Here is an 11,734-nt window from a genome sequence, read left to right as displayed (position 1 = left end):
ATTAAAATTATTTATGATCCTTACCGACGCATGATAGTGACAATGTGGAGCTTTGGAAATTTAAACATTTATATTTTGAATCCCATCTGAAAATAAAAGAATAAAATTTATGTTTTTTTAAAACGCATACAAATTCAGTATAAAAACTACAATTTTTAACAACTTAGGTACCTAGAGCAATCGTAAGAGCAATGAATGTGCTTAAATCAATATTAAAAAATAAAAATGTTAAGTATCCGAATGAAATACCTTAGAAGAATTTTCAGTTAGGCAATTGAACAACAAAGCTGCTCTTTCGCATCCTTTCTCTCCATCTTTTACGGTTTCGTCGTTTACTGGAACAAATTATCAACATAACCATAGACCAATGTAACTTTTATAATATCTATGTAAAACCCTTTTTATGTGCAAATAAATGATTATGATTATGATAAATACTTTAGTAGTACGGCTGTCCGCTTTGTTTACTAGAACTAAAATAAATCCCAGTATAAAGCCGCATTCACATTTGTCTGTCGTGTTGTGTTGTGACGGGTATCGGTTTCATACATTTAATATCAAAATTTAATATTAATATTAAATATCAAAATGTAGGTAGATACTTCCACAGCAGTGCACGAGCATGCTACGCACGAAATGACGTCACTGATACACGCGTACGCGTGGCCTGGGGGCCTAGCCAAAATGCCAATCGTTTGCGCCGCAGCGAACGAAACGCTAATGTCTCCCTGTCGCACTAATATGGAATAGTGTAAGGAGACATTACCGTTTCGTTCGTTACGGCGCAAACGCTTGACATCTTGGCTGGGCCCTCTGTTCCGAAGTGCCCTCCACGCACACGCTAGTGACCCACGCTGTCCACACTACGGAGGAATACCGGATCTATGGTAGTGAGGGACGCGTGCGCCGCAGTGGGGAATGTGGAAAGACGCAGCTGACCAACGTGGCAGACGTGTTTAAGGTGTGCGTGCGTAGCGTGCGCCGCAGTGAGGTTCCTGCTTTAGAGCTGAAGATGGTAGGTTTAACCTGTCTCCGAACATTTAATTGTCACTTATTTTTCGCTAGTATTACACAATAGAAACCAAGTAAGGGTTCACAAAGTTCACTTGCTGAAGATAAGGTACTAACCTGATTTGCAGTGATCGAATAATTTCTTGGAATTTTTAGTCATAGTGGCGTCTTCTCCGTGATCTTTTTCAGCCATCGCTGAAGCTGCAGCTACGTCAAACATGCCTTTATCATCCATCTGTAACACACGTGAAGATTCTTAACTTCTCTCATGTGGTTCATCTTGACGTTATTATGACGTAATAATAACTCCAGCTGTGCCTTTACCTACTGTCGACTGAAGATAAATTCCTCAGCTACCAAGACGTGGTGGTGCTGGTAAAGCCACTTAAGCAAGAACACCCCGTGAAGGAACATTTCGTTGGTTGGTCTGTCCATGAAGTGTAATTGGAAACGTGAGTGCGTGTCTAGACGCCATTGAAATTGTGATCTCTCTTTAACCGTATATTCCATTCTGTGTAAATGGGCCATTTTATTTTGAGTTGTACACTTGAAATCAAAATTACCTACATTTGGGTAATTTTATGTTATTTCTAATCAGTGTCACGAGCTCTTTTTATCTTAATAGGAGAAAAAGTGTTCCAAAATTTCCCATACATTTTTCGTTCCTTCGAATTCCGTACCGTCATACAAAGTCTATGAAAAATGGTATCGGAAAAGAATTAAAAAACTTTGGACACTTTTTTTCTCCTATCAGCATCGTAGGAGTTCGTGATTCTGAGAAAAAATAATATAAAAAGTTACAAATAAATAAATATAACGTTTAGAGTACAACTATAAATAAAATGACTTAAATATTCAGTTGGTCTTTACGAATGCGTACCCAAGTGGCCTTCCTATAAACGCAAGCCATCAAGCACCTCGCATTCTCGCTGTCGGGCATCTTGTGTTTTTGCAGCATGACCATCTCGTCGGGTGTGATCATGTGGTCCTTGCTACATGTCACGCCTAGCTTCAGTAAATACTGCTTCACTTCGGCCTCGGTCTTGCACTGAAATTTGGAAACTGCAGCCGTCATAGCAAAAAAAAACATAATTTATCCAAAATGGAAATCCATACTAATATTATAAATGCGAAAGTGTGTCTGTCTGTCTGTTACCTCTTCACGCTTAAACCGCTGAACAGATTAAGTTTAAATTTGGCATAGATATAGTTTGAGTCCCGGGAAAGGACATAGGGTAGTTTTTATCCCAGAAGTCATCCTTTAAGGGGGTACAAAGGGGGGGGGGGGGGGGTAGAAATTTGCATGGGGAATCGATAAAAAGCAGATTGGATAAAAAGTAAGCTATAAGTGCCCAAATTACTAACTCCACGCAGACGAAGTCGCGGGCAAAAGCTAGTATAATATATTTGTATAATTATTTTAATTTTAAATATCTATGTTTATTATTCATTATTCAAAACAATGTTTTCGGCGTCCTATTTTCTTTTATTGCGTTATGTTCTTAGATTAGAGAATTACGACAATCTATAAACTGTATATACAGATATCAATCACAATGAAAAAATCAACGATGATCAACTATGGTCAACGTGGGACTCGAACCCACATCCTTGGATTGCCGGTCCAATGCGTTACCAATTTGCTGTATATACAATTTATAGATTGTAATAATGTGGTACGTCCCACATTAAAAAAGGAAAAATATATTAACATTTAAATTACGACAATGTTATATTTTTGTTAATATCAGTAACTTTCCAATTAGTCACAGTACAATTCGCGTCTTTCGTGTGCCTAGTACAACAAATTAATTATAATTACTTACATAGGATAGTCCTACTACGCAACAACATAGTAGAAATTGTAATAACTTTGACATTACTCTGGGCGATGAAAACTGTAGTTAGATATGATAAAATTCTGGTTTTAAATGTGTTCAACCGGATATTTAAAATTAGATATTAGGCACAGCGGATGCTGATTTTAGATATAATTATTATAGCTTATAGCCGATACTGTTGTAATTTTTTATGGTTCCTACCCAGTAGGTACCTATGTTCATACCCAGTAGGTACGTATGCAAATTTTCAGCTTCATCGGAAACCGGGAACCTTAGATTCCATTACGTAGTTAGTTACATACAGGTCGACCTATTCATACCTGCCCGAGCGTCAAATCTCTATAGCCCAGCCACATAACCGACATTCTATCACTCGCCGCGCGACAAATCTTTGCTAGTTTATTGCTTTAGGTACCCCTTACTCGCTGATCACCGTAGGTGATACCTCCATTACTGCTTGACAAGCGCGTTTGATCCTCTTGCGACCACTTTAAACATATTAAATCACGTAAGGATTTTCATTTCATTTCATTTATTCAAGGTTATCCTATCCTATTCTATAGGATAACCTTACGAAAATCCTGAAAAGTTAACGGTTTCAGAATTATGACTAATCATGTAATCATAATCTGACAATCATTACATTATGACTTCCAGTAATTGTCAAATAAAGGGATTTATTTGACAATTATTTTACCCACTTTAAACAATAGTGAATATTAATAATTGGTGCTGAGTGTACAATTAGTTTTCGAAACTACAGTGACCTTGCTCTCACGCTTGACTGTCGAAGCTTGACATTTAGTTCCGAATCGTTAACTATGCACTGACAATTTTTATAATGATGGTAGTTGATGAAATTATGAATGATGACTATCTATTTTCCATATCACATTCGTTGTTTTTTTTTTTTTTTCGTATGGCAATTATATTTTACACTGTTCATTTATTAGCTAGCTTATAATCTAAATCTACATTTGTCCAAGTAGGTGATGGCTGCACTCGTTACGGTTTTAAAATCTTCCACTGGGCCATCGTACTGGCAACCGTACTGTCTTCCAGAAGATCTCACGGTTCTTACTACACTGTTCTACCAAAGATGTTTTTTAATTAACTAATACCTATGATGGGGGTATAATTTATAAATATACCTGCCTACATGCCTACTATTTCATGTATCATGATTATATCTGACTAGCTTTTGCCCGCGACTTCGTCTGCGTGGAGTTAGTAATTTGGGTAGCTTATTTTTTATCCAATCTGCTTTTTATCGATTTCCCATACAAACTTCACCCTCCTTTTCACCCCCTTAAAGGATGATTTCTGGGATAAAAACTATCCGATGCCCTTCCCTGGGACTCAAACTATACTAAATTTCAACTAAATCGGTTCAGCGGTTTAGGCGTGAAGAGGTAACAGACAGACAGACAGACACACTTTCGCATTTATAATATTAGTATGGATGGATTTGATTACCTACTTACAAGTTGGTATTTATGCAGTTCTTGAATCCATGAGGAGTTGAGAATAGTACATTTCGATGCTAGTGCGGAAAGTATGTCATTACTTCACGAGTACCGAGATACTCGCCTACAGCTCGTGGCAAGACTCGGGACGAGTGAAGAATGACATATCCGCACGTGTATCGAACGACGTTTTTTAATACAGTTGCGAAAAAATAAGAAAAGCAACAAGTATTAAGGATCCATTCCTTTTCCATTCGAAACTTTTTATATTATTAATTCTGTGACATCATTGACATTGACATTATGAAGAGGTGTTTTTCTGGCTTTTATTCGACTAGAATAGATTTTGTTATTATTATTGAACCCACTTCAATGAGTTTTTTTTTTCAAATGCATGTTCTATAAGACAGAAACAATTGTAAATATTAAAACATTGTACTATTATTACCTAAATATCGTTATTTACGATTATTTGTGTATCGTATATTTATAAAAACAATATCGAATGTTGCCTTTGGAAACTTAAAACATTCTTGCAGTAAGAAAATACGCCTCTTATTTGACAGGCGTTCCGTTCCATTCAGACAACTTATTAAGAACGGTTTTTCAACTTAAAAAATAAACGTGTTATAATACTTATAATGATGAAGAGGTAAGTAATAAAATATGAAATATGCATATTTTTCGTATTCTTACATTAACAGTAGGTTTTAATGTTGATTACGACGTTTAAAGGAAACTAATATAAACACTCATCAATAAGTAGTCATGAACTGGAACAAGTATAAATTTAAAAAAAATGGAAAAGTAAAAAGCACTAGTTCGCGAAAACCAACTTTCCGCACGCTAAACAGCCACGAAATGTAGCACTTCTTGAGCAACTGTATTAAAAACATCTTATAGGTAGGTAGATATACTCTGGCAAACCCAGTCTGTCAGTAGAAAAAGGCGCGAAATTCAAATATTCTATGGGGAGGACAACCCTTCGCGCCTACATAATTATCTTAAATTTGCTGCCTTTATTTTTACAAGTCATCAATGTTAGCATACCGAAAAATATGATTAACAGGTCAAATAAAAAAATCACTTTTAACCACTCCATGAAAATTTATTCTTCTTCTGCTGCTCTAGCAGGCATCGGTGGCCACCTTTGCAAAGTCTTTTCTACTCTTGGCCAGTCTTGTTGGCGTGGCGGGGCGTGGCGTGGTCTTGTGGCGTGGCGTGGATTGCGTGGGGTGGTGGTCGTAGGAAAATTTATTAAGGAAAGAAGAATATGTCAGGGTTGTGGTTGTAAATACATTTTGTTACGTGGAATGCAGCTTCGCAAATATCCTTGTAGCCGTCCGCTGGAAAAGAAGTATTAATACTTGGTCATTGGTCATTGGTTGGTCATCCTCTAGCGACAAACCAGGTCTACAAGAAAAAATAACAGTCATAGAGTCAGACCAAGATAACACTGCAGCGATTTTTATAACGCGTTCCAATAACACTTGCACGTCGCTATAAAAATCGCTGCAGAGTTATCTTGGTCTTACTCTATTTGAATCAATGATATTAGAAAATATAATTGAATTTCTTTCGTTTTAAAATCGAACGAATCAAATCAAAAACAACTTTGTTCCATTTATTAAATAATTCGAATTTCATTGGAAGTAATTTGTACTAGTATTGGTTAGGACCGTACGACGCTAGAGGTTAAATTAATATGTACCTATAGCATAATATACATCCCGTAATTCCCGTACACCATATAGATTGAACTAGATGTAAAGGAACTTATAGAAGGTATATTTAAGTATGATGTCTGCTTACTTCCGCTTTGTTAAAAATATAAACATCATTCAATGGTTTCCTCTATCCCTTACCACGAGTTTAGCACTGATATATTCGCTAGCGATTCGTAAACTAAATCACAATGCATCTCCCTCGTACTGACATTGGTGCAAGTGAGATGCATTGCTTTTGAGTTGAAGCTAGTCGCTAGCGTTTAAGGCCGCAGAAAACTCATGGTTAGGGTACTCATGATGTTTTCCTTTACAAGTGAGCTTGTGTTGAATGTCTAATAAAATTCCACGAAACTTACACCATTATTGTAATTTCTGAGAAACAAAAAACGTCGCTACAATATATCGAACACCTATACCCTATAGGTAAGTATCTCAAGAGCATACTGATTACTGCATAATATTTAGCGGTAGGTATTTATGAACGCAAGTCACGTAGATCGTTGTTTCAAAAGCACTTGACTTCTTTCTGAGGGCCACTTGCACCATCCCACTAACCCGGGGTTAACCGATTAACCTGGAGTTACCATAGTTACCAGTACAATTTACCACTGAGTTAACGGTTTAACCGGTTAACCCCGGGTTAGTGGGATGGTGCAAGTGGCGCTTAGTTGGTTTCGAATGCCTAGATTCATGCTTTCCGCAGATTGGGCCTAATATCATAAAGAAACCTAACCTACCTAAGAATTCCGTATTCTCAAGCTATGTTACACTGAATCGTACTAGAGTTAGACCAAGCTAACTCTGCAGGGATCGGTAAAAAGTACATCAGTATGTGAAAAATACCACTGAAAAATGTATTAAGTAGTCTCGATACTTGTGAATTATTTTACCATTAACCGATTGTGAAAATCAGGCATCTATCTACATCTAAATGATTAAAATGCGGAAAACAAAAATGACGTACATAATGCGAACCATCCATTATATTGAAATATATTGCGCTGAAATGTTAGCTTGGTCTAACTCTAACGACAATGATAATGATCTTCGGTTTAATTAAATTACTTAATTGGCGCGACTTCATATAAATAAATTGTTGGGTATATAATAGTGGTGGACAATAACAGACTCAAACACATACTATTTATATTTAGAGCGAGGAATCTGAACCCCGTGTACATTCGACAGCGTGACGAGCGTTTGCGTTATGTCTATTTTTGTATGGGATTTTGAACAGCGCGCCGAGTGGGACATTTTGGAAACTCAAAATCCCATACAAAATGACACTTACTACTTTTTTTTTTAAAATAAAAGTAATAATCAAATAATTTTATCAAATAATCAAATATATTTAATCAAATACTGTTTTGGTGGATACTAAATAATACGAATACTTACGAACTTTCTTGCATGCAGTCAAAGCCGCCTTTGCGGGCTCCTTGATTTCCGCCGGTAAGAGCATGTCCGCCTGCTTTATCGCGGCATCGTAGCTCAATTTTCCATTTTTGATCTGTAACGTGCATTGTGTAGTGACAGAACCATGACTAGACTTTACCCCAAAGCCGAAATAGAAAATACAGTGCAGATTTTTTTAAATGCCATCTGGAGGGAAAGTACTCTAAACAATGGAGATAGCAAATTTCACACAAAATAAACATTCCTTTATTTTTAGAAAGGATTTTCAGAAATTCAGATTTTAAAAATTTCCAACAACTTAGTCAGTTTACATAGTTTTTCCCCGTTCAATTAAAATAAGTTTATATTGTATGGTTGTCCTTTAATTTAATTTACCATGTTTGTTAGAGTGATTTGATCTTTATGATGGTGATTATGATGAAAGTACAGTGTTGTTTTTTTTAACTTTAGCCGGCTTGTTTCCTGGATGAGGGATGCGTATTTTTTTAAACTTATAATGCAGTTTTGTTTGTATTAAAAAAAATGAATGTTTATTTTGAGTAAAATTTGCTATCTCCATTCAATTGTTTATTATCTTTAAGCTACGCTCTCTCATCTTAGCGTTTGACTCAATTGAATCTACATTCTGCGGCTACTGCTTCAGAGACCACGGTCCATTTTACAATTTCTTTCCATAAATAAACGAAGGTATACATAGTTTTTCTTAACTTACGGTGCCAGCCATTTTCATTACGCAAGCCATGTAACACATAACTTCTTTCTCCGCGATGAACTCCCCTTGGGCCAGAGGATCTATTTTTTCTAAAAAAAAAAAAAATATATACATTTTCAAACCAATGGTTTACCGCCTTCAACAGTGCCGCGTAGGGCATTAAAAAAACCCTTTAAAAAGCTTAACAGCAGGTTTTTAAAATTCATGACTCTTTGTCGAACCTTGTTAAGCAATCGCCTAGGCACTTATATTTTAGGTATACTATAGGTAGTATGTTGCCTAATTACTCACCATCTGCCACGTTGTTTTTTGGTTGACAAGTTTTTCGTATGGTTTTCCCGGTAGCTTTTATCTGTTTCATGGTCATCTGTTGGAGAAAAAACATTTAATTTAGTAGAAGACCTCGTAATGTTTTGTTTATCTTTTGCCTCGCTTTATAGTTTTAATGTGAATTACGTTATAGGATTGAGCAAAAAAGTAAGTTAGTTCTATAGGCATTTTCCGCGCAGTGTCCAGATAAGGAGCGTTTAAAAAGTTAGTTTAGTGGGTCAACATAATGGTAAGATATGTAAGATAAAATGCAATGATCTTAAATATATGCCACAATTAGCTACGTGCATGATTTTTCTCGAAATATCGTTCGATTCTACTTCCGTGAGATTCAAATGTTTCTAATAGACCTGCTATCTATTGTACCCCAGAAACTTTAAAATTGCGAGAATAAATGTGGCCCGCGCACCACGAGTAAAAACGGTCGATCCATACAAAAAATGCGCCGCACGGCTGCGCCAAAAACCAAAATCATTTAATAAGTTTCTCGTTATTTATGCCGTAAAGAATGTAAGATAATAAAAGTGTTTAGTATACAATATATCGTCAGGTGACAACCAAAACTCACTAATTACAAACAAATAATTAAACAAAAATCAACCTTATTCAGATAACACGGTTTATTATGGCTATGAACTTGTGGTGGTAATTAGTGAGTTTGGTTATCACCTGACGAATGTTAAGATAATATGTTCAAATTTTAAGTTTTTAAACTCAAATATGTTTATAAAAATGTTACAAAAAAATCGTGTTTCACATTTTAAGCATTACATTCATGTTGTTGAACGTTTTAATTGAATAAACATCATAGAATATTTTTCATGCAAGTAGCCCATTGTAGATTGAGAGAGGTACAGAAGAATACACAAAATTAACATATAGCTAGACAGAGATAAAATAACTATAAATAATAGTTTGTGTCTTTTGAAGATGTCAAAGTAACTTGCTCACCGCATCACAAAATGTTATTAAAATGAGAAATTTGACGATTAAGATTAGCATCATAGTTCCTTATTACTTGGGACTCTAGACAAGACTGACATGACGACTTTCTGGAAACTTGCACCGAGTTTGTGCGCTTTATAATGACTTTTGATAATTGTGCAGTGATAGGAAGATACAAAGCACTTAATCAAGGGGTGACCATGATTTAGCTTGAACTTCGGATTATACGAGTATATAGGTACATAACTATACCTAGTGATAAAATACCCACTTGCTAGCTGCATCTTTCAGTAACCCGGAAATCGTTCTGCATTCTATACTAGTCACAAGTAACTTAATGTTCCCTCATTGCATCGAGAGGGTTCCGTACCATAAAGGTAAAATGAGTGATAGAGCGAGAGATGCCTGTAAATAGTATTATATAAGTATAATTAATACTGTTATGTCAATACTTTTGTACCCAATGTATAAAGTATTACTGTCTCCCAATTTGTGCCGCTGTGGCTCTAGCTGTTAAGGTACAATTGTCAACTTAAATAATAATAATAAATGCAGAAGGCGGTGATCTTGGACACGGCGCGGATAGTCCGCCGGTTCTCTCTCTGCGGCCCTGACCACCGGCAGCTTGGGCCCTGCCCCGCTGCCGGCGGCACCCTAGGTTAGGTTTTTTATAATCTGTTTATATATTTTTGTAATGTTTTGTAGGTGTTTTTATATTTTACTTTTATACTCATGTTGTAAAAAGCCTAGCCTAAGACTGAAAATAAATAAAGGAATAATAATAATAAACAAAAAGGAACACTTATGGTGCGACTCCGTTTGTCCGTCTGTCAAATCGGTAAAATGGGCGTTTTCTAAAATAAATATTGAAACCCTGATTCTTTCAAATCTGGACATTCTTGGTCAGAATCGACAGCATTCTCCATACCACCATTAAAAAAAGATGTCCCAAAATGTCCATTCCATTACATGTGCGTGACGATGACGTAGTGGAACGTAAAATTTTCATACAAATTTTTGGGAATATGCTAGTGACTCTGAGTTGAAAGAATCCAAAATCACCACGATCTGTGAGAATCAGGTTTTCAATATTCATTTTAGAAAACGCCTAATTATCTTAGGCGCCATTCATTGACGACCGGTCTGGCCTAGTGGGTAGTGACCCTGCCTGTGAAGCCGATGGTCCTTGGTTCGAATCCCGGTAAGGGCATTTATTTGTGTGATGAGCACAGATATTTGTTCCTGAGTTTTGGGTGTTTTCTATGTATTTATGTATTTGTATATATTGTTGTCTAAGTACCCACAACACAAGCCTTCTTGAGCTTACTGTGGGACTTAGTCAATCTGTGTAAGAATGTCCTATAATATTTATTTATTTATTCATGTAAGGCGATTTTTGCCAGATTTTGACCCCTTCCACCCCAATGTAAGAAAAAATAAGAATAGGTCGACCCTGTCCTCCCTATATTACGTAAGAATCTAAAGGAAAAAATGAGTTCACGTTTGGTGTGTTAGTGTTGATTTTTCAAAAAAATCATTTTCAAAAATCAAGACTGCCTAAGCTAACTCTGCACCGTGTTTGATAGCGTAGTGTGTAGAAGTATTATTTTAATCGTCATAATTTCATAAGAAATTAAATAAAAACGCATCTTTGTGATCTTAATACGTAAGAACTATGGAAACCCCCTCCCATCCTCTTGTAAGAAAAAATAAGACTTGTTCGACCCCCCTCCCCTACTAAATCGTCTTACGTAATAAATGAATGGCGCCTTGGGAACTACTTACGCCATCAATTAGAATTTTTTTATACCACGCTGGTGAATGGTGGCAAACATTCGTATGGTCATAGTTACGACTACATTCACCTAAGAGAATTTAAGTGATTTTTAAATTCCCGCAAAGATTTAAATTTGTATATCTTTTTATTGTCACCCTATTCACACTGTAAATGAAACCAATGGTTAAGTAATTAAGACGTGTTACTTCGCACTTCCTCGTCGATTGCTTCTCATCTCGGACCTATACCTACTCAATTACGATTACCTAATATATAATCTTTGGTTTTATTTTTCAAACAAATTGAGGAAACCTTTATAGGCCGAGAACTGTTTTAGGACAATTTCATAGGACACCTACTTAAATTTAGTAACCACGTTGGACATTTTTAACCGACTTCAAGATTTCAAAAGGTTATCAATATATATATTTTTTTTTTATGTTTTTTACTCCACAACTCCGTCATTTCTGGACCGATTTTGAAAATTCTTTTTTTGATTGTAAGTATAT

General features: G+C 36.0%; 2 protein-coding genes across 3 annotated transcripts; both read right to left on the bottom strand.

The window, feature by feature from the left end:
* Positions 1 to 2,928, bottom strand: LOC134747722 (general odorant-binding protein 19d-like). The gene is made up of 5 exons (XM_063682346.1): positions 2,838 to 2,928; positions 1,892 to 2,059; positions 1,129 to 1,246; positions 250 to 335; positions 1 to 86 (listed from the first exon to the last, which is right to left on the bottom strand). The coding sequence occupies exons 1-5, from the start codon at positions 2,889 to 2,891 to the stop codon at positions 69 to 71; spliced, it is 444 nt and encodes a 147-aa protein (XP_063538416.1). The 5' UTR covers positions 2,892 to 2,928; the 3' UTR covers positions 1 to 68.
* Positions 2,929 to 5,537: 2,609 nt separating this feature from the next.
* Positions 5,538 to 9,615, bottom strand: LOC134748007 (general odorant-binding protein 72-like). 2 transcript variants are annotated; one of them, XM_063682704.1, is made up of 5 exons: positions 9,455 to 9,615; positions 8,465 to 8,540; positions 8,174 to 8,262; positions 7,444 to 7,555; positions 5,538 to 5,664 (listed from the first exon to the last, which is right to left on the bottom strand). In XM_063682704.1, the coding sequence occupies exons 1-5, from the start codon at positions 9,506 to 9,508 to the stop codon at positions 5,576 to 5,578; spliced, it is 420 nt and encodes a 139-aa protein (XP_063538774.1). In that variant the 5' UTR covers positions 9,509 to 9,615; the 3' UTR covers positions 5,538 to 5,575. The 2 variants fall into 2 exon arrangements, with proteins under 2 accessions (XP_063538774.1, XP_063538775.1); XM_063682705.1 differs by having other exon boundaries at positions 9,447 to 9,578.
* Positions 9,616 to 11,734: the final 2,119 nt, after the last annotated feature.

The sequence above is a fragment of the Cydia strobilella genome, chromosome 15, assembly GCF_947568885.1.
Source record: "Cydia strobilella chromosome 15, ilCydStro3.1, whole genome shotgun sequence".
NCBI lineage: Eukaryota > Metazoa > Arthropoda > Insecta > Lepidoptera > Tortricidae > Cydia > Cydia strobilella.
This window is presented reverse-complemented; position numbering and strand designations above follow the sequence as displayed.

What these genes read in the sequence shown, in the direction of transcription:
- LOC134748007 (XM_063682704.1), bottom strand. Translation starts at nt 9,508, where the DNA reads ATGATGCTAATCTTAATCGTCAAATTTCTCATTTTAATAACATTTTGT. An exon ending in TAATAACATTTTGTGATGCG is followed by an intron (nt 8,541 to 9,454) that starts GTGAGCAAGTTA and finishes TTTCTCCAACAG; the next exon opens with ATGACCATGAAACAGATAAA. An exon ending in AAAAAACAACGTGGCAGATG is followed by an intron (nt 8,263 to 8,464) that starts GTGAGTAATTAG and finishes TTTTTTTTTTAG; the next exon opens with AAAAAATAGATCCTCTGGCC.
- LOC134747722 (XM_063682346.1), bottom strand. Translation starts at nt 2,891, where the DNA reads ATGTCAAAGTTATTACAATTTCTACTATGTTGTTGCGTAGTAGGACTA. An exon ending in TTTATAGGAAGGCCACTTGG is followed by an intron (nt 1,247 to 1,891) that starts GTACGCATTCGT and finishes CGTGTGTTACAG; the next exon opens with ATGGATGATAAAGGCATGTT. An exon ending in ATTCGATCACTGCAAATCAG is followed by an intron (nt 336 to 1,128) that starts GTTAGTACCTTA and finishes AATTTGTTCCAG; the next exon opens with TAAACGACGAAACCGTAAAA.